Source organism: Lagenorhynchus albirostris, chromosome 5 (genome assembly GCF_949774975.1).
Source record: "Lagenorhynchus albirostris chromosome 5, mLagAlb1.1, whole genome shotgun sequence".
Classification (NCBI taxonomy): Eukaryota; Metazoa; Chordata; class Mammalia; order Artiodactyla; family Delphinidae; genus Lagenorhynchus; species Lagenorhynchus albirostris.
The window spans coordinates 133,262,573-133,288,899 of NC_083099.1; the positions used below are offsets into that span (position 1 = coordinate 133,262,573).

At 48.8% G+C, this 26,327-nt stretch overlaps 1 protein-coding gene across 2 annotated transcripts in view; it reads left to right on the forward strand.

Annotated features, from left to right (window-relative positions):
- EVA1C (eva-1 homolog C) overlaps positions 1-10,218 on the forward strand; it is an 83,599-nt gene extending 73,381 nt beyond the window's left edge. For both annotated transcript variants that reach the window (XM_060150836.1, XM_060150837.1), the window contains 2 exons: positions 790-879; positions 9,647-10,218. In XM_060150836.1, the coding sequence (XP_060006819.1) occupies positions 790-879; positions 9,647-10,023 (467 nt within the window). In that variant the 3' untranslated portion in view covers positions 10,024-10,218. The remainder of the gene's footprint in view (positions 1-789; positions 880-9,646) is intronic.
- Positions 10,219-26,327: the final 16,109 nt, after the last annotated feature.

Here is a 26,327-nt window from a genome sequence, read left to right on the forward strand (position 1 = left end):
TGCTTGTTATGGAGCACACAGGAAAGCACCAAGAAATAGAACTCACCCTCAGTCTCAAAGCTTAGAGATAACTATTGTTAGTATCCTATGTTCTTCTAGTTCCAGCCCTCCAGCTCTCCACCAGGCTCTGCTTCTCCCAGCCTCTCCCAGCCCCTCTAAGAGGGCCTTCTAAGAGGGCTCCCACCCAGCCTTCTAAGAGGGCTCCCACCCAGATCCCATGGATATCCTGGTCCCCCTGGAGTGGAGGCCTGAGAGCCGTGTCTGACCTTCCCAGGGGTCCCCAGGGCCCTTAGGCTACCCCATCAGGGGCTCCCTAAGCTGCATCACAGCAACTTAACCAGGCATCCGAAGCCAGAGCTGCCCTGTATTCTGCTTCATTTCCAAAAAAGTAGCCCAACACAACCTCCCTCCATAATTCCAGGCCTTCTTATCTGTGGTGAACAGAGCAGACAGCAGCTCTGTGGTTAAGTGGGACATAATTAAATCTCCCAGAGGCATGATGAGTGCCATTGCCTTAAAATGGGAAAATAAATGTGTTCCCTTCTGCGGTAGAGTAGATGAGTGAAGTTGGAACCAACACATTTTAGAATTTCTGAATCCCTTTTATCACTTAATATTTTCAGAGACTGCTTACTAAATGCTCTTCCTGGCTTAGTCTTCCCTAATTTTGTCAGAGGCCCACTTATTGGATCTCTATGACTTTTTATGTATTATGGCAGTCCTGGATTAGGAAAAAATGCATACTGTGAACAGTTGTGATTAATCGATCTTGCATTTTTTACGAAACAGGTATAAACTTTGACCCAAGGAAACCAAGAGTTCTGAGGAAAGATGGAGCTATTGTCAGCCACTCCCTGGCAGCATTTGCTTACCTTCGAGGTAGGTCAGTGAATTAATAACGGATTTACTGAATTCTTACTCACAAATGCTCTGTTTAATTACAACACTTGGTTGGCTAAAGAAAAAGGACTTTAAGTTTGACACAGCAACTGCAATCTTCTACAATCCAGAAACACAGAGGCCTGAATTTAGGTATGCTTGCCACTGGCAACCCACGAGAGAACCACACAGGGAAGTAGCAAAGGCTAAAGTCACACTATGTAGCAGTTGGGCTCCATGGGAATTTTCCACTTCGCAAAGTAGGAAGCTGAGGAATGCATTTTCCAGCTGTAAAATTTGGGAAGGGCATAGGATTATTGAATTCCACCCTTGGCTGGGAGAAAATTGGGCTGAAAGATGACTTGGTGAACAAAACAGGTCATGCTCTGTGAAAGGAGAGCCCCTTTCTGAGTCACCAGCGTTACTTCTCACGGTTCCAAGGTTTCCCTTGATAATCTTCCCCTTCAGGATCAGTCAGACTCAGCCCTCCTTAATGAGCAGAGCCCCAATTGCTCAGGTGCATGCTACCTTTCCTCACCAGCCTCACTGCTCACCTCTGGAGAGACCGTATTTTGGAATGTCAACTCTGCAAGTTTCGACAATGCCTGCCTGACTCTGTTCAGAGAGCCAGAACCTCAGAAGACTTTTGTAAAATACATGGTAATACAATGCATGACGGCATTACTTACTCAAGGCCTGCCAGAGCTGGGGCTGTTTGGAGTAAGCCTTCCTCAGAAGAAAATAAAGGCTTAAGGAAACACCTCAACACAGGAGATAGAACGGGACCTCCTTACCAACATCCTCCCTGTGTGGTGGTTGTTTGGTTGTTGAGAATCTTCTCTTTTCTAACCACCCTTCCATTTCTGTTTCTTGCTGTTCCAGACAATTGTCATAGTTAAGAGATGTAAGGATTTTTATTGTTGAAAATATCACATATTTTCAAAGTCCCCGGAGAGCCCCTTGGAGGAAAGACATCATGAAAATCCTTCACTCAGAGGAGCAACTAGGAGGCTGCTTATGTGATGCGGCCATTCTGGACCCTGTCAGTTCCTCTCAACAACTGTCTTGGTCAGCTCAGGCAACCATAACAAGATACCATGGGCCCGGTATTTTCTTCCAGGCTGGAAGGCCATGATCAAGGAGCTGGCAGGCTTGGTTTCTGGTGAGGGCTCTCTTCACGGCTTGTAAACAACTGCCTTCCCCCTATGTCTTCACACAGCAGGGAGGGAAAGAGAGAGAGAGAGAGAGAGAGAGAGCTCTAGGTGTCTCTCTTTTTTTGTTAAATTGAATTATAGTTGATTTACAATGTTGTGATAATTTCTGCTGTACAGCAAAGTGATTTAGTTCTACATATATATACATACTTTTTCATATTATTTTCCATTATGGTTTATCACAGGCTACTGAGTATAGTTCCCTGTGCTATACAGTAGGACCTTGTTGTTTATCCATTCTATATATAATAGTTTGCATCTGCTAATCCTAAACTCCCAGTCCATCCCTCCCCCACCCTCCCTCACCCTTGGCAACTACAAGTCTGTTCTCTATGCCTATGAGTCTGTTGCTGTTTCATAGATATGTTCATTTATGTCATATTTTAGGTCCCCCTTGGTGTCTCTCCTTATAAGGACACTAATCCTGTTGGATCAGGGCCCCACCCGTATGACCCCATTGAACTGTAATTACCTCCTTATAGGTTCTATCTCTAAATATAGTCCTATTCATTCAACACATAAATCTGAGGGGGACACAATACAGTCCATAGTAGTGACCTTGAGAGAGGGACTCTTATCCCCTGTTCTGCACACAGGGAAGCTGAGGCTCAGAGGAGTTGAGCCAGGTGCCTGAGGACACCAAGTGGCCGGCAACAGGGCAGGATTCAGACTCAGCAGATATAAAACCTGCCCTCCAGCTTCTCCAAGAGAGATGCATGCCTTTCAGAATTTTGAAGGATGGAAACCGCATGACCTCGAGTGATCTAAGTTAGACTGCCTCCATCCCTGTCTAACCTTTTACACACTCATCGCTCCCAGACGTCGTTGGAGAGATTTATCTGTTAAACACCCATCTCTCCACTAGACATTAACTATTTCAAGTCCAGATGTTTGTCACCTTAGTCGTTGTCACATCCTACTGCCTGGGACAGAGTTGGCACAGAGTAGGTGCACACTAAGTAGTTAATAAGTGACCATATGAAGAGTCCTCCTTTGGTGTCATGAGCTGTCCTGCGCCTAATCATCTCCCTGTATTTGCTGTTTGTAGGTATTAAATTTTTAAGGAATGTAAGGACTTGGTGGGTTGTTACTTGGTTTTATAGAGGGATGTTTAGGCCGCAATTTCATGACAGAGAGAAAGAGGCTCTGAACGTGTGGTGTCAGGTGTTAGTTGCTATAGGAGTTCATTTGTCAAATCACAGGCTCACCAAGTCGTAGGGAAACAGGGACATCTGCACTTGCTGGTGAATTTCCTGGGCATGTCGCCCTCTGGGTGGTCACTCTGGAGGTCCCCAGCCCACCTCGTCCTCCTCACGAGGCAGGCCAGCACACTGCGGCGAAGGGCAGGACGTCAGGCTGAGCTGTTTCAACACGAGCGTCACACGTGAGAGCGTCACCCTCATCGTCGTTAGAAGGCGGTGCCCCAGCCAACCCTCAGTAGCATCCTTACCCTTGTTGCAGGGACAGGATCTGAAGGCTGGACTGGGGTCCCTGGGCACCCACCAAAGGGAGGAGACCCTCCTACAGGAGGGACCCCGACAGGAGCCACCAAGAGTGAGCTGGGAAGATTCTGGCAAAATCAGCTAAACAGACAGTAGATTGAGCAAATCCAGAAGGACGTTTCCCAGGTCAGGCTGTAGGTAGCTTTGCTGCATTAGTGCAGCCAAGTTCACATGAAGGACCAGCAGACCAGGACCCAGAATCAAGGGGCCTGTCCTGGGATGCTGAGACAGAGAGGCTGGTGGAACGGACACAAGGATATCCAAGGGTCCCTGGTGAATGATTCTGCTTTGGGCCATTTAAATGATCTGTGAGACATTTTCTTAGGAGTGTTAGAATTTACCCTCCTCTCAGTAATAGAGACCTACTCCTTGAATTCATTCTAGAATTTTGATCATGTGTCTGAAGAAACTCATAGAGAATTTTTGATATCCGGGAAATGGAAAGAGGTGCCCGTGTGTGTGAGTGTGTGTGTGTGTGTGTGTCTGTCTGTGTGTGTGTGTGTGCGCCTGTGTGTGTGAGTGTGTGTGTGTGTGTGTGTGTGTGTGTGTGTGTGTGTGTGTGTGTGTGTGTTGGAGGCTTGCAGAAGGCAGTTCGCTGGCTCAGCCATTGTACCTCTGCAGGTGGTTCTGAAGGAGACTTATTTAGACAGCCTGGGTCAGAGCTTGATGTCCTCCATTCCACCTAGTTAGTGTTTTACTGGGTGCCCTCGTGGCCCAATATTTCAGCCCCGGCCTTGGGCTTGGGCCTGTGTGTGTCTTCGGCCTCTGGAAGCGCTCACTGTGGACTTGCGGGGTGCATGGGGTAACTGGGGCCATGGGTGAGAAAGCAGTGCTTCTCCTGAGTTGGGAGGGCGTCATTGTTTCATATGAAAGGAACTCCAGGCTATCAGGCAAACCCCCATTGAAATAGAAAGTATCATAACACATTCCAGAGTTGAAGTTACACGATCCCCTGTCAGGGAGGACGATGGGAAATCAGCGCCGCCTTGTCACATAGGTGTGGATTCTGAAGTGTTCCCACGGCCTCTAATCTTTGGTTCCATGACAGAAAGTTATTATCACATCCCTAAGTGCTGTCAGACCAGGCCCAATACTCTTTGTGTTTTCACCCGTCGGTAGCAGGGCCCCAAGGGGTGGAACCCTCGCCCCAGCCTCTCGGTGTCTTATTTGGACACAAATAAGTTTGAGCTGGAGCTTGTGTTGGCTCCAGACCAGGGATCTAAGGGTCAAGGGGCCTTAAAGGCCACGGGCCACCATGGTGAGATTCCCGAGGGCTTGCTACTGCTGATGAAATTAAAGCCATTCGCTTGAGCCTGTGATGAACTAAGGCTAAAATGAGAATAAGACCGACAATAGCACAGTGTGAAGATTCTGTTTGACAAGGAGACTAATGCCTTTATTTTAACAGGACGCATTCAGTATAATAGGAAAAGGGGTCACAAAAGCCTAAAGTTGATTTTAGAAAACAGACGGTATCCCCTTAGTTTAAAGCCTGGGGCTTTGGAGAGAACCCTGGCCCCGAGCTTGGGGTCCCAGCCAAGCAGTGGCTATGGACACATTAAGTGGCTGTGACAGGAAGAGTTGAGCCAGTTCACCACCAGGGCTCCATTTAACTAAGATCTGGTGATTCTCTGACTCCAGACTAGTTGGTTCAGGGGACTAGGAAGCCTTATTTCCAGCGGGCTTTTCAAGAGTTGCCATATTCTCCATCTTTGATTATTGGATATTAGCAGACTTGGTGTAAACATGGCCTGAAGAGTGATCACTTGGCAGGAGGTACACCGGAGCCAAGAGGCACGTAGGGTCTGATGAGTGAGAAGTGCTCCTGGCAATAGAATCCACGCCCTCCCTCCCCGGGAGCAGAGGGAGAGAGGAAGAAAGGCAACTAACGTTATGGAGCCCCCAACCCACAGGGCACCAAGCCTCGTGCCGTAGACCCACGACCCCTCCCTTCAAGCACCCAGCAGATAGCTGTGTCACCCCTGCTTCGGGCCAGGCACTGGGGATTTGGTGAAAAACAAGGTTGTTCAGTCCCAGTCTGCACGGAGCTTGCATTCTATGGCGGGCGAAGGGCGGGGGGGAGGACAAAACACACTCAGCAACTTAGTGCCATTCCAGAGGCTATGAGACCTAATGACAGGGGAGACCTGGTCCAGACTGGGGGTGGGGTCACGGAGGGCTAGATGAAGAGGGGAGAAAGAACATTCCAGACAGAAGGAACAGCACGTGCAAAAGCGCCAAGGTGCGAAGCCGTCTGGCCCCTTCGAGGGATGGAGAGAGGCCAGTGGGTGGGAAAGCAGAAAGCAGAGGGATGAGTCTTTGGAGTTGAACTTGGGGAGGGTAGTTCCATGGACCAGGTCCTAGCAAGCTTCGTAGGCAGTGGTCTGGGTTTGATTTTTACCTTACGGGAGGAGGGGGACCGTTTATAGGTTTTAAGTAGGGGAGTGATGTGAGCTGATGTGCATTTTTAAAAAGATTACAGTGGCCACGGTGGGGAAGATGGATGAGAGGGGCAAGAGAGGAGAGAGGAGACCAGCTGGGGGTGGGGAGGATGGAGAAGAGAAGTGTTATCACTCCTGTTTTTCAGATAAATTCACTAGATCAAAAGACACCTTAATGAAAGGAAAATACAAGCCACTTACCCAGAGATATTCACAATGTATATACCGTCTAACGATCAATATCAAGAATATATAGAAACTATACATAGATACAGATATATTTTATGTGTAAGAAGAAAAGCACACACAACCCCATTTAAAAAGTGGGCACATGACCTGAGACAGCATTTTGAGATGACGGATAGGTAAGTATCTGAAGAGATGTGTACATAACTGGGGATCAGGGAAATACAAGTCAAGCCATAGTGAGATGCAATTTTATACTCATATGATTGGAAAAATGTTAGAAGCCTGTCCATACTCAGTGCTGGAGAAGATGAGGATTTGGAAACCACGTTGGCAGTATTTCCCCAATTCACATGCCTTACAGCTCATCCGGTTGCCCTCCTAGGTCAGTAGCCGAGACCGACACTTGCAGATATTCACCAGGGACATGTACAGGAATGGTCACAGCTACAAGGCCCACATATAGAAACCTGGCAGCCCCCCAGATGCCCATCAGCAGGAGAGCGAGTGAATAAACCACAGTGTAGTCAAGATAGCGGAATAACATGCAGCAATATACTGTCAAGTTCAAGCCAAACCCCCAACGCTGTAACGTTACACCTTTTTCATAAAGCTTTTAGGAATACATAGAGGTGCGATAAGCTATGTAAAAAGGCAAGTGGGGGAGTAACGAGCATGGAATTCAGGTGGTAGTTACCTTGATGGGAGGAGGCTGGGGGGAGGGGAACCCACAGGTTAGACATGGTTATTGTCAAGTCTCTAACTCCCACGTGGAGGGCTTATTCACAGCGCGGGCACAGAATTTAAAGTAATTAATTAAATAAATAAACATAAAGGAAGGCCGCGTATTGACCGATAAACAGAATGTGTCATATCCTGAGGATTATGGTGAGTTTAATTCTGTCCACCTGGAGTCTTTAAAAAGAAGTAGCGGGGCTTCCCTGGTGGCGCAGTGGCTGGGAGTCCGCCTGCCGATGCAGGGGACGCGGGTTCGCGCCCAGGTCCGGGAAGATCCCACATGCCGCGGAGCGGCTGGGCCCGTGAGCCATGGCCGCTGAGCCTGCGCGTCCGGAGCCTGTGCTCCGCGACGGGAGAGGCACAACAGTGAGAGGCCCGCGTACCGCAAAATAAATAAATAAATAAAATAAAAAGAAGTAGAGATGGGAAAGGAGTGGGGGACAGTAACTAGCCCACAGTTACCCACCTGTCTGGGGCAGAGCCAGACCTTAAATCCTCCTTGATCCTGGCCTGAGTACCTGATTCACTCATGAGACCACCACTGGGAATGATGGTCTCGTGGGCAAGGAGAGAAGGGGGCTGTGGGTGATCGTGGTCTCCCAGAAGCCTGACCAGCATGGGATCTTTCTGCCTGGAGCTGGCCCTGTCCTGAACCGGGATGGCTGGAAAAGGTTACAAGTGGATGGGACTCCATTCGCCCATCGGCAGCGCTCCTTCCAGGCACTGCAGGAGGTGATGGCTACAGGCGTGGCTGTCAGTGGGCTCAAGGCTTACGCTTTCCCAGGAGGAAGAGGAGATGACTTGTGACTGCACAGAAAGCCCGTATCCGAGTCCATGAGGACAGGAAGGACTGGAGAGGACAGTGGCCAGGAGGCTTGGGAAGGGGGGGGCCGGAGGCAGCGGGGAGAGGAAAGGAGGTTTCAAAGGAAAGGGAGGTGAGAGTGAAGCTGGGAGTGATGAGTCCACTCCCAGCAGAGGCTTTGATGTGCAAGGGGAGGAGAAACGATTTGCCCCATCAGATCAGGGCCTCGGGTCTTAGCAGCATTTTGTGGTTTACAGTTCAATGATTGCGTCCCAAATGCCAGTCTTCCAATCCCTGTTCTACCACAACTCCCAGAAATGAACACAGCACAAAGGATGTGTGTCTCTATCTGACCAAATCTTCAAAATACCTTGACCCTTAGGAAAAATATATTGTTATTAATAGCACTACAGACACAGCTCACTGCCCCTCCCCTGGCCAAAATCAGTTTTGCATTCAGACTTCTGTGTCTTAGAGAGAGTGATGAGATGGTGCTCGTAGGGGCGACGGCAACAAAGGACATTTGGGTCCAGTGAATTGAGCTGCAAGTGAAGGAAGCCGAATAGGGAAGTTGCATGTTTCAAGGAGATAACGTGTCCCCCTTAGATCTCTCCTGTCAGATCACAGCAGCTAGATCCCTTGACTGTACATGAAACTTAACAACTGTCAAGTTCTGAACCTCCAGTCTGCACCTCTGGGGAGGGACCGAGGCAGTGAAGACAACAGTCATCATTATATTCGAGTCTAGTGAACGAGGAGGCCACGTGCCTGGCGGAGGCTGGTTCCGTCGAGACGTAGGAGCAAACGGCCAGTGCACATCTCACAAGCTGCTTGCAGCTCAGGAGCTGGGTTCCTGTCCTGGCTGCAGCTAAAGAGGCCAGCTGAGCTCAGACAGTGGCTCGCCTAGACCTCGGCTTGAGTCTCCGTATCAGTGATCCACAAATACGGCCCACGGGCTGATTTTGTAAATAAAGTTTTATTAGAACACAGCCACACCTGTATCATCTTTCGTGTTACAACAGCACAGTTGAGTAGCTGCAACACAGACTGTACGGCCCACAAAGCCTTAAAATATGTACTATCTGACCTTTTGACAGAAGGGTCAGAAAAATCTGTCAACTCCTGACCTATATTAGGAAGTTAGCTGGATCATTACTTCCCAAAATGGGAGTGCTAACACCTCAGGGGGTACACAGCTGAAAAGTCATAGTCCTTTCCAAGCAGGGTTAATGTAAGGATTAAACATATGTAAAGATTTAGACCAAGGTACATAGTACAAATTAGCATTCTTTCTATTTCTATTGTACAGTTATTTGGAGGTTGAACTTTCACTACCAGAACTTTTATTTATATTTATTTTTTAATCTAAAATTAAGCTTTGTAACATTTACTATATTAGTACTTACATTCATATATATACTTTACATGTAAATTAATTTTTCAAAATTTACTACTATTAATAATAGCTAACAGTTTATTGAACACTTGTTATGTGTCATTGAGTGTTCTGAGAGCTTCACAGGAATTAACTCTGACAGAAAGGGGCTTCTGGCTCCATTTTGCAGGTGAAGGAACTGAGGAACAGAGAGGTGATGTAATTCGCCGAAAGTCACACTACTAGGGAGTGACAGATCTGCATTTGAACTCAGGAGGGCCCAGCTTCTCAGGTCCTTTGCTATGTGTCCTCTCATAAACATACATATGTTGACTATATATGCTCCAAACCTTTTTTTTTCTTTTTAATTGGTGGGGGTATATGATCAGTTAGGTGTGGATGGTCTCAGAGATGCTGTCCAGGACTGCATGTATCTGCTTCTGTGGGACTTTGGCCTGGTGAAGACTGACAGCTCCCCTGCGTCCTGACGTGTTCTCTTTCCCTTACAGCCCACCCTGAAAGAGCTGCCCTGCTGTTCGTGTCCAGTGTTTGCATCGGTCTTGCGCTCACACTGTGTGCCTTGGTCATCAGAGTGTCCTGCACCAAGGACTTCCGGGAGCTGCAGCTGGCGAGGGAGCACCTGGTGCCAGGAAGCGACAAAGCCGAGGAGGACAGCCAGGATGAGGAGGGGGAGGAGGACTCCTCCGACTCCGATTTTCCGGGGGAACTGTCGGGGTTTCGTAGGACTACATATCCTGTCTACAGTTCCATAGAGGCTGCAGAGCTGGCAGAAAGGATTGAGCGCAGGGAGCAAATCATCCAGGAAATATGGATGAACAGTGGTTTGGACACTTCACTCCCAAGAAACATGAGCCAGTTCTACTGAAAACCAGATGCATCTTGATATGATCACACTTTCTGAAGAGGGAAGGGTTGAGAAGGCCCCTCCAGTTCTGTTTCACTCGTACCTTCTATGAAGGAGAACTTGTCCTGTCATCCAATACTGAGGAAGCCAGAAAGTTCTTAAATGGACATTTCAAACTGTTTACAGCACATTTCAAAATAAATACGGAGGGAAGAAGTCTTGGTTTTCTGTATTTATTTAAATTCATGTCTATATGCTAACAGAACTAGAGTTCACATTTATTGAGCACTTATAATGCCAGGCACTGTTCTGGCTGCTTTTCATGTATTAAGTCATTTAATGCTCACGACAACTTCGTGAGATGGTGCTGTTATTATCGTTTTACAGATGGGTAAACAGAAGATCCCTATCTATCCATAAAAGAATTATACTAATATTCACAATGGCAAGTGTGAGTTCAGTCACTCCACGTTCACTGGTGGTAGACTTTAATCACTAACATAATTTGTTTAGAGAAGGGATTGGCAAAGTTTGTTTTCTTTTTAAGGGAAAGATAATATTTTAGGCATCGTAGGTCAGATAGGTCTGCCACAACTACTCACCTCTGACCCTGGAGCTCAAAAGCAGCCACAGCTAATAGGTAATGAATGAACACGGCTGTGTTTCAATAAAACTTTATTTGTGGGAACTGCAATCTGAAATTAACTTTCGTATGTCACATATTTCTCTTTCTTTAATCAATTATTTTAAAATGTAAAAGCCATTCTTAGCTCATGGGCTGTCCAGTAGCCTACAGGCAATAGACTAGATTTGGCCTGCCTCTTGATTTTGTAAATAAAGTATGGTTCATAACGCCTAAAACATTTACCCTTGCAGGAAAAGCTTGCTGACCCCCAACTTAGATGAAAACTGCAGAATTTCTAGTGGTAAAAAAACAGTCGACCAGATTCCCCAGCAGCCTGTGGGCAAGGATCAAGTAGAGCTACCTTTCAAATTATTGCCAAAAAATAGGTCCTACCATATTAGGGGGAGGGGCAGGTGAAGAAGTAAAAGAAAAAGTTGAGGAAACAAGATTCCTGGTGGGAGAACTGGTGATGGTTTCTTTTAGAAGGCGTCCCCTGGTGGACAGGAGGCTTATAGCTGTGGAGAATAAGAAAAGAATTTTTTTCTCTTTCTTGTCCTAGGGGGCTTCGAGCATTAAAATGATGGTGTTGACTATGAATGAGGTCTCCCTGCCTTATCTTACTTCATCATCACATCAGCCCTGCAAGCAGGCATATGTAGATGAGGGAGCTGAAGGCTGACAGTACTGGGGCCAAGTCATACGGTACAAAGTGCTGGAGCTGGCTCAGCTGTAAGGTGATCAGGAAATGCTAGCTGTTCCCTCAGGAACCCCAGTAACGACAGGTAGGACAGGAGGCATTTCTCTTTCAGCCCCCAGATCCTGAGGGCGAAGGGCCTATCTGAGGAATCCAGAGGAGGGGGTGGTGTGGAGGGAGGGGCCTGTCTCTCATCAACTAGCCCAGCTGCCTGGAGGGCAGAGGGGCTGCAGTTTTGTTTGTTCTTTAAAATTCAGTTTGTCTTAGTTCATTCATTCTGCTATAACAAAAACACCATAGACTGAGTGGCTTATGAAACCACAGAAATTTATTTCTCACGGTTTTGGAGGCTGGAAGTCCAAGATCAAGGGGCCAGGGTCTGGTGAGAGCCTGGCTTCCTGGCTCGTAGCTGGCGGTCTCACTGGGTCCCCACGTGGCAGAAAGGCTGGGAGCTCTCTGGGGTCTCCTTTATAAGGGCACTAATCTTATCCAGGGAGGCTCCGCCCTCATGACCTGATCACCTCCCAAAGGCCCCACCTCCAAATACAATGGGCGTTAGGATTTACTCTGAGTTTGGGGGGAACATAAACATTTGGTCTACGCCAGAGATGAAATTCACACGAAGTAAGATTAACCATTTTAAAGCACACAATTCAGTGGCTTTTAGTACATTCACAGTGTCATGGGACCACCACTTCTATCTAGTTCCAAAACATTTTCAACATCAGAAAATAAAACCCCCTACCCATTCAGCAGTCACTCCCCATTCTGCCTTCCCTCCAGCCCCTGGCAGCTACCTCTCTACTTCTGTCTCTATGCATTCACTTATCCTGGGGGGTTCATATAAAGGGAATCACACATATAAATGTAATCTTTTGTCACTGGCTTCTTTCGTGTAGCATAATGTCCTCAAGGTCATCCACGTTGTAGCATGAATCAGTACTTTCTTCCTTTTTATGGCTGAATAATATTCCACTATATGTATAGGCCACATTGAGTTCATTAATTCATCCATTGGTAGACATCTGGGTTGCTTCCACTTTAGGCTACTGTGAATAGTGCTGCTGTAAACATTCATGTGTGTTTTCTTTTTTATCTTTTGGCCACACTGCACAGCATATGGGATCTTAGTTCCCTGACTAGGGATCGAACCTGTGCCCCCTGCATTGGCAGCACAGAGTCTTAACCACTGGACCGCCAGGGAAGCCCCTCGTGTGGTATTTTAACAGCAGTGAAACCACATAAGATGGCAACCGCAGATAAAGTTGATGAGATATCTCGCGGATTCCATTCAACAGAGGGAAGGGGGAGTGAAGGTGAGTCAGAGTGAAACCCCCTTTCTCACCCCCACTTCTGCCAGTTTCAGAGGGTGCTTCCCTTACACTTACCTGCGAAGGTGGGAGAGTAGAGACTGGTCCAGAGGGGTACCATATGGACAGGCTGGGGTCGTGTGGGCAGAGCTGAAATGCCTCAGCACCTCCAGGAACCCGAGTCCTCCATCTATAATGGAGGGAATTGGGAGAAGTTGACAGGGCGAAGATGACTCGCCTTCAGTCTGTCATTAGAGATAAATCTGTTCTAGGTCATAGCAGAGAATGAACATGTGGCCCCATTGTCTAACTTCTTCATGAGGATTTTGTTCTAATCGAAGAGAATCCTTGTCCTTTTATTTCCTGAGGTCAGCAAGAAGCACTTTGAAACCGTCTCAGGTCCCAGAACAGCCTCCGCCATGGTCTCTAGTTCTAATTCCCAAGCAGCATCTTCTCTGGCTCCGTGAACGTAACCACTGTCCTTCCGATGACCTTGTGCAGCTAAAGAGAGAGCACGCGCCAGCTGAAGGTTTTCACTTTTCCAGTTGGAGGAAGAGCTGTGCCCACACTGACCTCAGTCTCAAAGCTCTTGTTGAATGCCGCGTTGGGTCTTCCCTTATCTGCGTCTCCCCCCCAACACCAACCCACGTGCACACTCCTCCCAGGACCCCCGAGGAGGCAGCTGGAAGACAGGCCGGCCAAAGCGAGGGGCAGTCTTTGGCCTGATCAAAAGCAACGAGTTGTTTATTTGCATTTTCTGAGCCCAAGAGAAGAATGTCACGGTCTTCTCATGGAAGGAGCCTGAGAGGTCCTGCTGAGAATGTGTTTGGACGGGCACCACGCCCAGGAGGAAAAGGACCAAACCAGATTTGGATGAAGGATTTCTGATGGAGCGTGGTGGCTGGTGGAAGCTCCCAGGTGGAATTCCACCCGGGGAGTGTGAGGCACACATGGGCTGCTGCTTCTAAGTTCTGTGTTTCTCTGGGCCACAGACACCCCACTGCTTCCAAGCTGTGGGGTTCCGGAAGTCCTGTGCCAAGAGGCCAGCTCTCGGTGGGAGGTTTGCACGTGTCACTACCTCAGTTACTTGCTGCAAATGCTGACTCTCAAAATGCAAGCCGCCTGCTGTAAAATTCAGCCCTCATGGATTCACGGAGCTTGTTAGCAGGGCCGCTCCCGCTCCGTTGATGCTGGGGCATTTGCTGCCGCTTCAGGAAAAAGCAGTGCTTACCCAGGGACCAAACAGTTCCTGGGCGGCCCTGTGAGCGGTCCCACTGCCGACCCCGCAGATGGGCAGTGCGCGGTGCTGTGGCCGCCCAGATCCCTGTACCAAGCCTGCTACCTGCCCCAGCTGCTGCGAGGGTGACCTAACGGCCCACAGCTGCCCTCTTTTGCAGAGAATTGCCCCCTCACCATTTTTGTCTCAGTCTGCGTGGGCGGCTATAACAAAACTACCACAGACAGGGTAGCTTATAAACAACAGAGTTTCTTTTCTCAGTTATGGAAATGGACGTCCAAGCTCAGGATGCCAGCATGGCGGGGTGAGGGCCCTCTTCTGGGTTGCAGACTTCTCGCTGCGTCCTCACGTGATGGAAGGCACACGGGGAGCTCTATTTTATAGGGCACGAATCTCATTCATGAGGTCTTTGATCTAAACACCTCCCGAAGGCCTCACTTCCTAATGCCATCACCTTTGGGAGTTAGGATGTGAACGTATGAATTCGGAGGGACACAAACATTCAGACCATAGCACTTTTCTTACAAGTATTTCCCCTGAGAGCACTGTTTCAATAAACCACTCATTCAAGAATCTCGGAAACTGACCTGAGACATCCAGTGTGAGGGGCCTGGGGGTACCTATTGGTCCCTGTCGGCCCACACTGCCGGCACCATGCCACCCGCAGCCTCTGGGGGAGCCAGAGTGGAAGGAACATGGGGGGGGCCTCCCCACTAGCAAGCGATGTCAGGGAAGAGTTAGCCGTTGGTTCATACATCTGGCATCTGGTGAGTCTCAGAAAAGTGATGCCCACAAGGGCCCCCTTTCAATCTGTCCCTGTCCTTCTCCATGGGTGGCGACCCCCTATTCCGGCTCCAGGTTACCTGGGGGGACCAAGGTCTGACGCTGAGTCCTCCCTGGCAGCGGGGGAGCTGCATGAACCTTCTCATCCACCTTCCCCAGGGCTGATCCACTCTCGGCAGCCCATATTGTCTAGTGGGGGCCTCCTGGAAAGCACCACTGCCCTGAAGCTTTCACCCCACTCCCTGCCCCACCCAGACCCTGGAACACCGATGTCAACCAGAATAGACATGCCTCTGCACCAGCCCCGGCCTCAGGGTCCCCCTCCTGCTGTGCTGCCCTCTTGTTTCCCAACTTCTGTCTGACTTGGTCTTAGCTTGGTCTCAGGAAGGTCTATCTGTGCTTCAGTTTCCTCATCTGTAAAATGGGCACAATAATAGTAACTCCTCCCTAGCGGTGTGGAGAGTGACCGTGCTTCACACCTAATAAGAACCACCATAAATGAAAGCTTTTATCTTCGATTATTTCTTCCTCCTGAGGGTCAGCATCCAGCAGGGCCAAAACTTCACCAGTTTTACCACATTCAGGGCATCAGCCAGAGCTCTAGGGCAAAGCAAGAACAAGCTGCTGAGGGGGAGAACAAGGCACCCCTCCAGCCCCACCACAGAGGGGAGTTTGGAGGAGGAATGACTGTCTGCAGAGCTCCAAGGAAAGTGTCAAGGCCTGACCTTCCTGGGAATCTTCAGCCAAGTCCATTGTGAAGTTTCCCACACTTGGACTTGAAAGGCCAGGCCCAGTATTGGCAGGATAGCTGTAAACCCGGAACTATGGTCACTGGGTTTTCAGAAGCCCATTGTAAGCCTGACCACCAATGCAGAGTTGGCCAAACTCCATCCCATGACTGGACGGTAGCCTCAGAGATTAAATCCTAAATAAATACTCCAACTAAATGCCCTGTCAATTGGAAACCACCCTGGCCTATAGCTGGAAGTAAGACAAGAAAGAAGCGCGATAGCATCAACCAGATAAGGGAGAATTCAGGAAGCCAGCTAATAATTATCCAAGGCCATCACATCCTTTGTAGGAATTTCAAATCAACAGGCACCTCCCCGTGGGGGCAGTGCTGGGCTCCCTGGAGAATGAATGAGACGGTACTAATCACCGTGCTGATCGTCTGGTACGGAGCCAGCAGCCACGTGTGCTTAGCTAATCTTAAACTGAAATCAGTTAATAACATTTATTTATTTTTAAGTTTTTAAATTTTGACTGCATTGGGTCTTCGTTGCTGCACGCAGGCTTTCTCTAGCTGCGGCGAGCAGGGGCTTCTCTTCGTTGCGGTGCGCGGGCTTCTCATTGTCGTGGCTTCTCTTGTTGTGGAGCACGGGCTCTAGGCGTGCGGGCCTCAGTATTTGTGGCTCGTGAGCTCAGCAGTTGTGGCTCGCGGGCTCTAGAGCGCAGGCTCAGTAGCTGTGGCGCACGGGCTTAGTTGCTCCACAGCATGTGGGATCTTCCCGGACCAGGGCTCGAACCCATGTCCCCTGCATTGGCAGGCAGATTCTTAACCACTACGCCACCAGGGAAGTCCGGTTAATAAAATGTAAAAGTCAGCTCTTCAATCACGCTAGTCACTCAGTGGCCACGTGGCCAGTGGCTCCCGTCTTGGATGGTGCAGAGAGCTCTTTTAGGCGATGCTGAGCTGGTGTATTAAGTCAGACTCGGAGACACAAGCCCAACTCACCGCAATGAAGTGGAGCGGATATTTTATTACCAACCGAGGGTGTAATCAGATCAAAATCCCGGGCACAGAAACATGGGATAAAGTACCTCCTACTCCCACCCTGGCTCACCTTCCTGGGGATGCCCTCACACGTCCCTAGTCTCCAAGCCCTCAGGGCTCGGTCCTGCGGGGACACCTTGGTGCAGCCCAGCCTCTGTGGGCACCGACCCCTGCAGAGCCGCGCCCGCAGCCGTCGTGCCCACCTTTGCTGCCCCAGATGCACACAGCTCATGGCGCCCTTTTGCTCTGACCACCTGTCCTGCCGTAGCTGCTGCCACCAGCCCTCCTCTGGGCACCGCTGCTGCTATCAGTTCACCTTTTATTATCGCCTCCTGAGAAGAGCGCGCCTTCCGAGAAGAGCCAGCGCCCCTTCCTCCTGGCCCAGCAGGCTAGCGGCACCCCCAGGAAGGGTCCAGAGGAACCTCAGGCCAAGCGCTCTTCACACCAAGGCCCTGTCTCCCCATTTCCCAGGCAGCAGTGGCTGGTCCACCAGGCCCACACCTCCTACCCTCCTCTTCCTCGTAACCTTCAGGATCTTCCATCCTTTTGCTGAACCTGTGAGTGGAGTCAGCAGAGGCCCTCTTCTTTATCCTTTGGAGGTTTTAGCTTCACAAGACAGAGTATAAGAATGACATTAGCCCGATTCCCTGGGTCCAGTTCGCTGCTGAGGCCTGGGTTCAATCCCTGGTGGGGGAACTCAGATCCTGCGAGCCTTGGGGCGGGACCAGAAAGAAAAAAGAAAAAAGGAATGACATCAGATGGTCAAACCAAATGGCCATGGGAGCCCAGAGAGAACGATTCTACCTAATGGGCTGGAGATGCTTAATGGAGACGGTGCTCAACAGGGTCCTCAGGAATGAGCAGAATTTTTTTGTTTGTTTTTTTTGCGGTACGCAGGCCTCTCACTGTTGTGGCCTCTCCCGTTGCGGAGCACAGGCTCCGGACGCGCAGGCTCAGCGGCCATGGCTCACGGGCCCAGCCGCTCCGTGGCACGTGGGATCTTCCCGGACCGGGGCACAAACCCGTGTCCCCTGCATCGGCAGGCGGACTCAACCACTGCGCCACCAGGGAAGCCCATGAGCAGAATTTTAAAAGGTGAAGGTGAGGAAACCTGAGGGGGAGACGGGAGCCGCAGCAGTGGGCCAGGAGGTGGGAACAGGAAGGGGATGTTTGGGAATGGGGAGCTGCCAGGGTGAGGGGCGCCATGGGAAATCAGGCTGACGGGGTAGAGAACACCACGAGCTGGGTCTGGACTCCAGGGTGCAGGACTGGCTGTAGGGGGCATCACCCACTTTGGGCAGGATCCCTCCATCTCCAAGAAGCAAAAGCCAGTGTTCAGAGCACGTAAGGGACTTGCCTATTCAGCGCACCCACAGCCAGTAACGGGCTGGGCCTGGCCTCAAACCTGGGCCTCGAACTCTTGGAACAGTAATGGCTCCTGATTTTAAGGTTGCTGGTGACTATCCGGCTAGTCTTACTATCTTATAAGTTACCAAATTACAGCTTAATTTTCTGTTGGAGAAATTAAACAACGTTCTTAGAAAGCTATTCCAGGGACTGACTCGCAAGGGTGCTTGAAAATGCAGTGGGGACTTCCCTGGCGGTCCAGGGACTTCCTTGGTGGTCCAGCGGTTGAGACTTCGCCTTCCAGTGCAGGGCGTGTGGGTTTGATCCCTGGTGGAGGAGCTGGGATCCCACATGCCTCGCAGCCGAGAAGCCAAGACATAGACGGAGGCAACATTGTAGCAGATTCATTGAAGACTTTGAGAACGGTTCACATCAAAAAAACTCTTAAAAAAAAAAAGATGCAATGAACTTCTCCAATGATACAAATATATGTCCAGGACCTGACAGATGATCTGTAGCAGAGCCATTCTTTGGAATGTTCCCAATCTTTGCCTGAAGATTGCTCACGGCCCAACTGCACTTCTTTCAGATGGGTCCGGCAGAAAATCCAATTGGGGATTTATCTTGAGATGAAAATGCAGCCTTCCTGCTTGTAAGCAAACTGCCCACGATATCATGAGCTCAGACTGCAGGACTCAGTAGAACAAAGACAGGAAGGCTGGTCACTTCCGATCGGGGCTGCATATTAATTCCCCGTACTTTGTTGCAACTCATGACTCCATGCATGGAGTTCTTTCAAGAAAAGAAAAATAGACCTTGTCATTTCCTATTGTTTCAAAGACAAAATCCAGCCTGGGAAAGATTACGGCAAGAGGAAGGGGACTCGTGTTCAGATGACTAAACAGCAATCTGACCTGGAAAATGCTTGATTAGTTTCCGAGGAAGGGAGGGAGTAGCAATTAGAGGGATGTGTAGAATCATGATATTACCTCCCTCACGGAGAAAAAGCAAAATGTTCCCAACCCACTAACCATGAACGAGCAAGAGAATGTGTTAGGAATCTACAAAACCCAGTGAGTTGCCTCCCAGCTCTGAGCTCCCCGAACTTCCTTCCTTAGAACTTGACCTCTGATTGTAAAGCCTCTGGACCCTGGGAGAGCAAGGCGTGTGCTGTCAGCAGAGGGGGACTCACAGGAGCTATAGCCAGACTCGCCTCCTCCGAGGTTTCTGTTAAATCAGACTTGCCTACATCACTCAGCTCAGGCACGTGGAAAACTTCTTTTCTTATGGAAGATGTCTTGGGAGGAATTCCAACTGTTCGGAAAAAATTAGAATAAAGACGGGTTGTACTGTGTTTTTAAATGAGGTAGATCTGTACATACAGACATGAAAACTTCTTGAAGTCTTATTCAATGAAAAGGGCAAATTGGAAAATAATGCATAGATTATGATATCATTATGTAAAAGAAAAAGACTCCCACATAAAACTATATTTTTCTGTGTATGCATAGAAATCTATAGGTCTGCCTCTCACATCTGCAGGTCGGAGAGGAGGAACGAGTGTTACATACTGAACAGCGAAGTGTTAAAATGTTATAGACATCAGGCCGAAAATATAAAGTTATATAAATGTTCTCTTGCCTTCCTTGACACATATACCTTTATAACGACCTTGAAGCCCAGGTTCAAACAGAATTCCCAGGCTTTTCAGGGTTTGATGCGGCAACACGGCTGCATGGGGAGGAGGGGGCTGGTCTCATACTCTGGCCCCTGACCCACCCTTCGAGTCCCACCTCCCTTCTGTCCCTCCCTGGGAGGGGCCTCCCATACTGAAGTGTGGATGACACGGCTCCTGTGTCCATTCCCTGTTCCATCCATGCCCCCAACAGCCTTAAGTATGTGATCTCCTGCTGGGGCCCAGCCCTGTAGGAAGTCAGGATGGCTGACAAGGCACTGGGGTGAAGGACAGGGTGGAGAAGGCTGGAAGAGAGTGGAGAGCAGGTGGGTCAGGGCGAAGGGAAGGGATTCTGTACAAGGGCAAACAAAAAGCCCAAATATGGGGGGTACCTGGGCTGCAAGATATAAGCAGGTAGGTGACAGGGCTCAGGAAGCCCAGGCAGAGGCCAGGCTGGGCCTCTCAGCCTCCTGCCCATCGGAAACCCCAGGGAGGGAATTCCCTGGCAGTCCAGTGGTTAGGACTCTACGCTTTCGCTGCCCGGTCTTGATGCCTGGTCGGGGAACTAAGATCCCACAAGCCATACAGCACGGCCAAAAAAAAAAAAAAGAACGAAACCCAGGGGAGTTTGTGATAAGAATGCAGATTCCCAGGCCCTGCCCCCTGAGACTCAGTGGCTCTTGGGTGGGGATTTGGAATCTATCCTCTTAGACAATGTGAAGAGCCCTGGGCGGGGGCTGCAGATGGGCTGAGGACAAGGTCCTTGAGGACCTCAAGAGGTCCTTGACCTGGGAAAGGCAGGGGGCAGGAAGCCAAGCAGGTGAAGACAGCTCAACTTCACGCCTCCAGAAACCCCTGACCCTCCTGTAAGCCTGTCTAAAAGCTCCCACTGACCCAGTGGGTATCCTTGAGTGTCTGCCTACAGGGCTGGTGAGAAGCTCAGGTGAGTGGGTTTTACAAGCACTTCCCGTATCTGTAGTAATTTCAGCTAGGGTGACCCACCATCCTGGTTTGCTGGGGGCCAAGGGGTCTTCTGCAATGTGGGAGTCTCAGCGCTAAAACCAGGGTCGTCATCCTGGGCAGTCGTGATGGGTGGACACACACGGGTGGTCACCCTAATTCTCACCTTCCTTCTGACCAGGCAGTGCAAGGATAGAAATCTCACGTTGCAACGAACAGCCACTGGGTTCTAAATCTCATTTTCCTTAAATCCATGTCCCAAAGAAATATTATAGCATTTGCTCTTTTTCGTTTTATAAGACATGTTGAAAAACTGCCATTCATCTCTAAATCCCTCTTTTCAGTCACTTTTAATATCCTTTTAATATAAGAGAGAAAGAGAGAAGGCCCTTGGTACTGAAACTTCACATACTTGGACTAGACCCAAAGGTGAATATTTATTTCAGCAAAATTTATTCAGGGTCTTGAAAGTCAAGTGTGTGAATATAAAATGCACCTTTTCAGTCTAAAATAATGCCCTTTTCTGCGCTTGGATGCCTGAATCATGAAATGTCAGGTTGACATATTCGGCGATCCCAGGAATGTGACCCTAGAAAACAAGAAAGGAGAATGCGGTGCTTCTAAAGTCGTGGGCTCCTTGGGGCCTGCGAGGCTGCCCAGGCTGGTTGGCGGACTTGGGTTCTGGGAGGGTCCGGTCCAGCGGCCTTGCCTGGCGCTGCTCCCATCTTACCCCCTCGTGACCCTTCCTGCTCACGGGGTCTGTTTAAACTCCTTTCACACACAAGCGTCATTCGTTTCAGCTTCAGCCCCTCACCCCGATTCCAGCGTGAAAGTGTATCTGGGTCTCACACAAGGTGCCGTCGTATGGGCGGGGCCAGAAGGATCCCTCAGCACCTTCAAATTCCAGCCCCATCAACCCGGGGACAGAGCACCGCATCACCCCCCCCCGCCCCGCTCACAAAGGCTCCCCGGCCCCAGAGCTGCAGAAACCAGGCTTTCACCCTCTCAGATCTTCATTTGCTCAGTTGTTCCTTCCATCAGAATCATGAGCTGTTTGAAGGGCAAAGAGAACACGGTGTGCGTGCATGGGTGCATCTGTATGCGCGTGTGTGCACGTGCATGTATGCCTGTGGGTGTGTGCATGTGTGTGTGCAGGCATGTGTGTCTTATCTCCCTCTGCCCTTAAAAGCACGTTGCCAAGTGGCCAGGGCATGAGGCGTCGTTTCCACTCTGCAGGTCTGCACATGTAAGTTTGAATAGCGGCCGCTGGCGTAGAGGTCAGTAGGGTGGGTGCTGGTTTCTGCTGACCTGGGATCAAACCCCACCTCTGCCACTCGGTAGCTGCGTGACCTTGGGTGGCTGGCTTGGCCCCTCTGTGCCTCTGTTTCCTCCTCTGGAAAATAGAGATTACGGGAGTACAGCCACAGAGTGCTGTGGCGGGAAGTAAATGAGGTTGGGAGCGCCAAGTGCTTGCACAGGGCCCAGATGTCAAGAGTGCCCGGGGAACGGTAGCCGGGAGCCCCTGTTACCTGAGGATTCTCCAGGTGTTCCCACCCTCACAGGCAACCCTCCAACCCCACTGCTTGTTGAAAAGCCTGGCTTTGGTCAAGAAAGTGGGAAGTTTACTCACACAGAATTCCTAGGAAGTTTGTCTTTAATGAAAAGGAAAACAGAGAGAAGATAAAGGATGGAAGGAGCCTTGTCCATGCACACCTGGCCAGGCCCTGGGCTCAGGGGCCCTCTCGGCCACCTGGGCTGTTTCCCTGGAGAAGGCCCGGCTCATGTCACCTTGTGCCCCAAGAATGATTCCCTTTTGGTCAGCGCTGGAGCCCACCCGCCATCCCCAAGACCACAGCCCTTCACCCCGCTCTGCCCAGCCCTCCAGAGCCCTTCAGGGAGATCATAGGATGGAAAGTCTTTGTTAAATCCTGTGTTCTAAGGCTTATCTAGGAAAACAGTGAAAGTAACACATTAGTGTATAGAAAAAACATCTATTAGAATGTGCTAGGCAGTGGCATTCCTACATATAAAAACATAAACATTGACATAGCAGTGTTATTCACAAGAGCCAAAAGGGGGAAGCAACCCAAGTGTCCACTGACAGATGATAAGCAAAATGTGGTCTGTCCACACAACGGAATATTATTCAGTCTTAAAAAGGAAGGACGTTCTGACACAGGCTACAATGTGTGAACCTTGAGGACATTTTGCTAAGTGACGTAAGGCAGACACAAAAGGACCAATACTGTGTTATTTCACTTATAGGAGTAGTCGAATCCAGGGAGACAAAGTAGAATGGTGGTTGCCAGGGGCTGGGGGTGGGGGGAACGGGAGAGTTGTTATTTAATGGGTATAGAGTTTCAGTTTTGCAAGATGAAAGGCACTCTGGAGATGGGTTTCAGAACAGTCTGAATGTACTTAACACCGCTGAACTGTGCCCTTGGAAATGCTTAAGATGGTAGGTTTTGTGTTTTGTGTATCTTATCACAAGTCAAAAAGTATACGTAAACATTGATATTCATACTTAAAAATGAAAAGCTAACATTATGAAACAAAATACTTGTGTGACTCTGCCAGTGATTGGTTCAGGTCTCCTCAGCCACGCTCAGCCCGCATTTCACAGCCGGAGTACCTCCTTCTAGAATGAAGGCTGCAGCTCTTTCTACCCTGTGGTGAAGCCATGGTGGGAAAACCCCGTATTCGAGACCACCATGAGAAACAGACAAAGGAAAGGAGTCGCAGGGTGCTGGTTGTGCAGGGATACGGGGGAGTGTGGCGGGCCAAGCGGGATAGGTAGGAAATCGGAGTCTAAAGGGGCCCAGACAATCTCACCAGACATTCCAGCAACCACGCTCCTCTGTATTTACTCAAAGGAGTTGAAAACTTATCTCCACACACAAACCCACACACGAATGTTTAGAGCAGCTCTATTCATAATCCTCAGAACTTGGAAGCAACCAGAAGTCTTTCAGTAGGTGAATGGATAAACTGTGGTCCGTCCAGACAACGGGATATTATTCAGTGCTAAAACGAAATGAGCTTTCAAGCCATGAAAAGATATGAAGGAAACTTAAAAGTATATTACAAAGTGAAAGAAGCTAATCTCAAAAGGCTGCCTATGCTATGATTCCAACCATACGACATTCTAGAAAAGGCAAGACTACAGAGACAGTGAAAGCATCAGTGGTGGCCAGGGTTAGGGGAGAGGGAGGGATGGATAGATGGAACTCAAAGGATTTTTAGGGCTGTGAAAATACTCTGTATGATACTATAATGTAGCTACGTGTCATACATTTGCCCAGACCCATAGAATGTACAACACGAAGAGTGGACCTTAATGTAAACTATGGACTTCGGGTAATAATAATGTGTCAGTGTAGGTTCATTGATTGTGACAAATGTATGCCTCTGGTCTGGGGTCTCAATAACGGGAAAGGCTGTGCATGTGTGGCGGCAGGTAGTTATGGGGACTCTCTGTACTTTCCATTCAGTTTTGTTGTGAACCTAACACAGTTCGAAAAAATAAAATCTATTTAAAAGAAAAAAAAATACGGGTAAATAAAGGCTAACTACTTTTTTAAAAAAGGACCCAGACAAGTTCCTTGAGAAATTAGAAAATGTCCCAGTTTATTAAATTCCATTCATTTCTTCATCCAATAATTTTTTTTTTTTAATTTGCCATCTCTTCTTTGGTGAGGTGTCTGTTCAGATTTCTTGCCTATTTTTAGTTGGCAAAATAAACTTATTTTCTTATTGTTGAGTTTTAAGAGCTCTTTATATATTTCAGATGTTAGACCTTGATCAGATAAGGACTTTAAAAAAATATGAGGGCTTACTCTGTGCCGGGCACTGTTCTAGGGAGTGAACAAAACAGAAAACAACCCACCCGCATGGATCTTACGTTCTAAGTAACCCACAGTAGGCCATCTTGTGATAAATGCTATGGGGACAAATAAAACAGAGTAAGGTGGAGGAAGAGACCTTGGGATGCTATTTATAAGAATGGTCAGGGAAGGTCTTGCTAATAAGGTAGCATGTGAAGGAAAGAAGTGAAGGAAGGAAGGAAGGAACAAGTCACAAACCAGAAGGAAGTGAAGGAACAAGCCACAAGGCAGAGGGAAGAGGGCTCCCAGAAGAGGCAGAGTGAGTGCAAAGGCCCCGAGGAAGAAAACATGCTCAGCCTGTTTGGAGGAGAGCAGGAGGTCAGGGTGGTGGAGTCGGGTTGGGGGAGGGCAGGGGCTGGTCATTTAGGGCCATGTAGACTTCTGAGAAGGACTTTGGCTTTGGGTTGTGGATCCATTTCCTGCAGCTGCTGTAACAAATACCACAAACTAGGTGGCTTAAAACAACAGAAATTAGTCTCTGACAGTTCTGAACCCTAGAAGCCAGAAATCCAGGGGTCGCGAGGGCCGTGTTCTCTGAAGGCTCTAGGGGAGGATCCTCCCCGGCTTCCTCCAGCCTCTGGTGGCTCCATGTGGTCTTGGCTTGTGGCTGCATCACTCCAGTGTCTGTCTCCCTCTTCACATGCCCTTCCCTTCTCTCCATGTCTCCTTCTCTGTGTGTCTCTAAAAGGACACGTCATTGGATTTAGGGCCCTCCTGGATAACCCAGGATGATCTTGTCTCGAGGTTCATAATTTAGAGTATATCTGCAAAGGCTCTATTTCCAACAGCATGGAGGTCAACGGCAGTGTGACAAGAGCCACTTCCGTGATGCTGTGTGGACTAGAGGCCACCTGGAGTAGGTTCAGGAGAAAATGCGAGGGAACAGCAGGTGTGCACAATGATTTTAAGGTGCTTCTCTATAAAGGAAAGCAGAGAAGGGAGACAACAGCTAGAGAAGGATGAGAGGTCAAGAGAGGATTTTTTAATATGCTGTTTAAATTTTTTATTTATTTAATTTATTACATAAATGCAGTCACATTTATATATAATTTTGGCAAGCCACTTTGTGGCAACAATACATTACAACTATCTTCCCATGTTATTTACTGTACTTCTACAACTGACTTTTAAATTTTTTTCTTTATTTTTTATTGTGGTAAAATATATATAACATAAAATTTTCCATTTTAACCACTTTCAAGTGTACAGTTCAGGAGTATAAAGTATATTTTGGGGCAATCATCACCACCGTCCACCACCAGAACTCTTTTCATCTTGCAAAACCGAAACTCGGAACCCATTAAAGACTAACTCTGCCTTCCACGCCCCCCGCAGCCCCCTGGCAACCACCACTCTGCTTTCTGCCTCTGACTTTGACTACTCTGGGAAACTCATATAAGTGGAATTATGCAGTATTTGTCCTTTTGCGTCTGAGTCATGTCTCTTGGCAGAATGTCCTCAAGTTTCATCCATGTTGTAGCCTGTGTAAGAGTTTGCTTCCTTTCTAAGGCTGAATAATATTCCATCGTATGGATAGACCACATTTTGTTTATCCATTCCTTCCTTGATGGACACTTGGGTTACTTCTGCCTTTTGGCTATAGTGAATGATGATGCTACAAGCATGGTACTACAACTGGCTCTCGTGTTTATTTGGACAGGTGACTTCAAAAGGTACAAAAGAGCATATAGGGGCTTCCCTGGTGGCGCAGTCGTTGAGAGTCCGCCTGCCGATGCAGGGGACATGGGTTCGTGCCCTGGTCCGGGAAGATCCCACATGCCGCGGAGCGGCGGGGCCCGTGAGCCATGGCCACTGAGCCTGCGCGTCCGGAGCCTGTGCTCCGCAACGGGAGAGGCCACAACAGTGAGAGAGGCCCGCATACCGCAAATAAAGAAAAAAAAAAAGAGCATAGAGTGAAAGCGTGACTCCTTCCATCCCATTCCCCTCCTCTCTACAGTTTTAACCACAAGTGGTCACAGTTACCAGTTTCTTGTGATTTTTCCACAAAGAGTCTATGAGTATATGAGCATTTATGT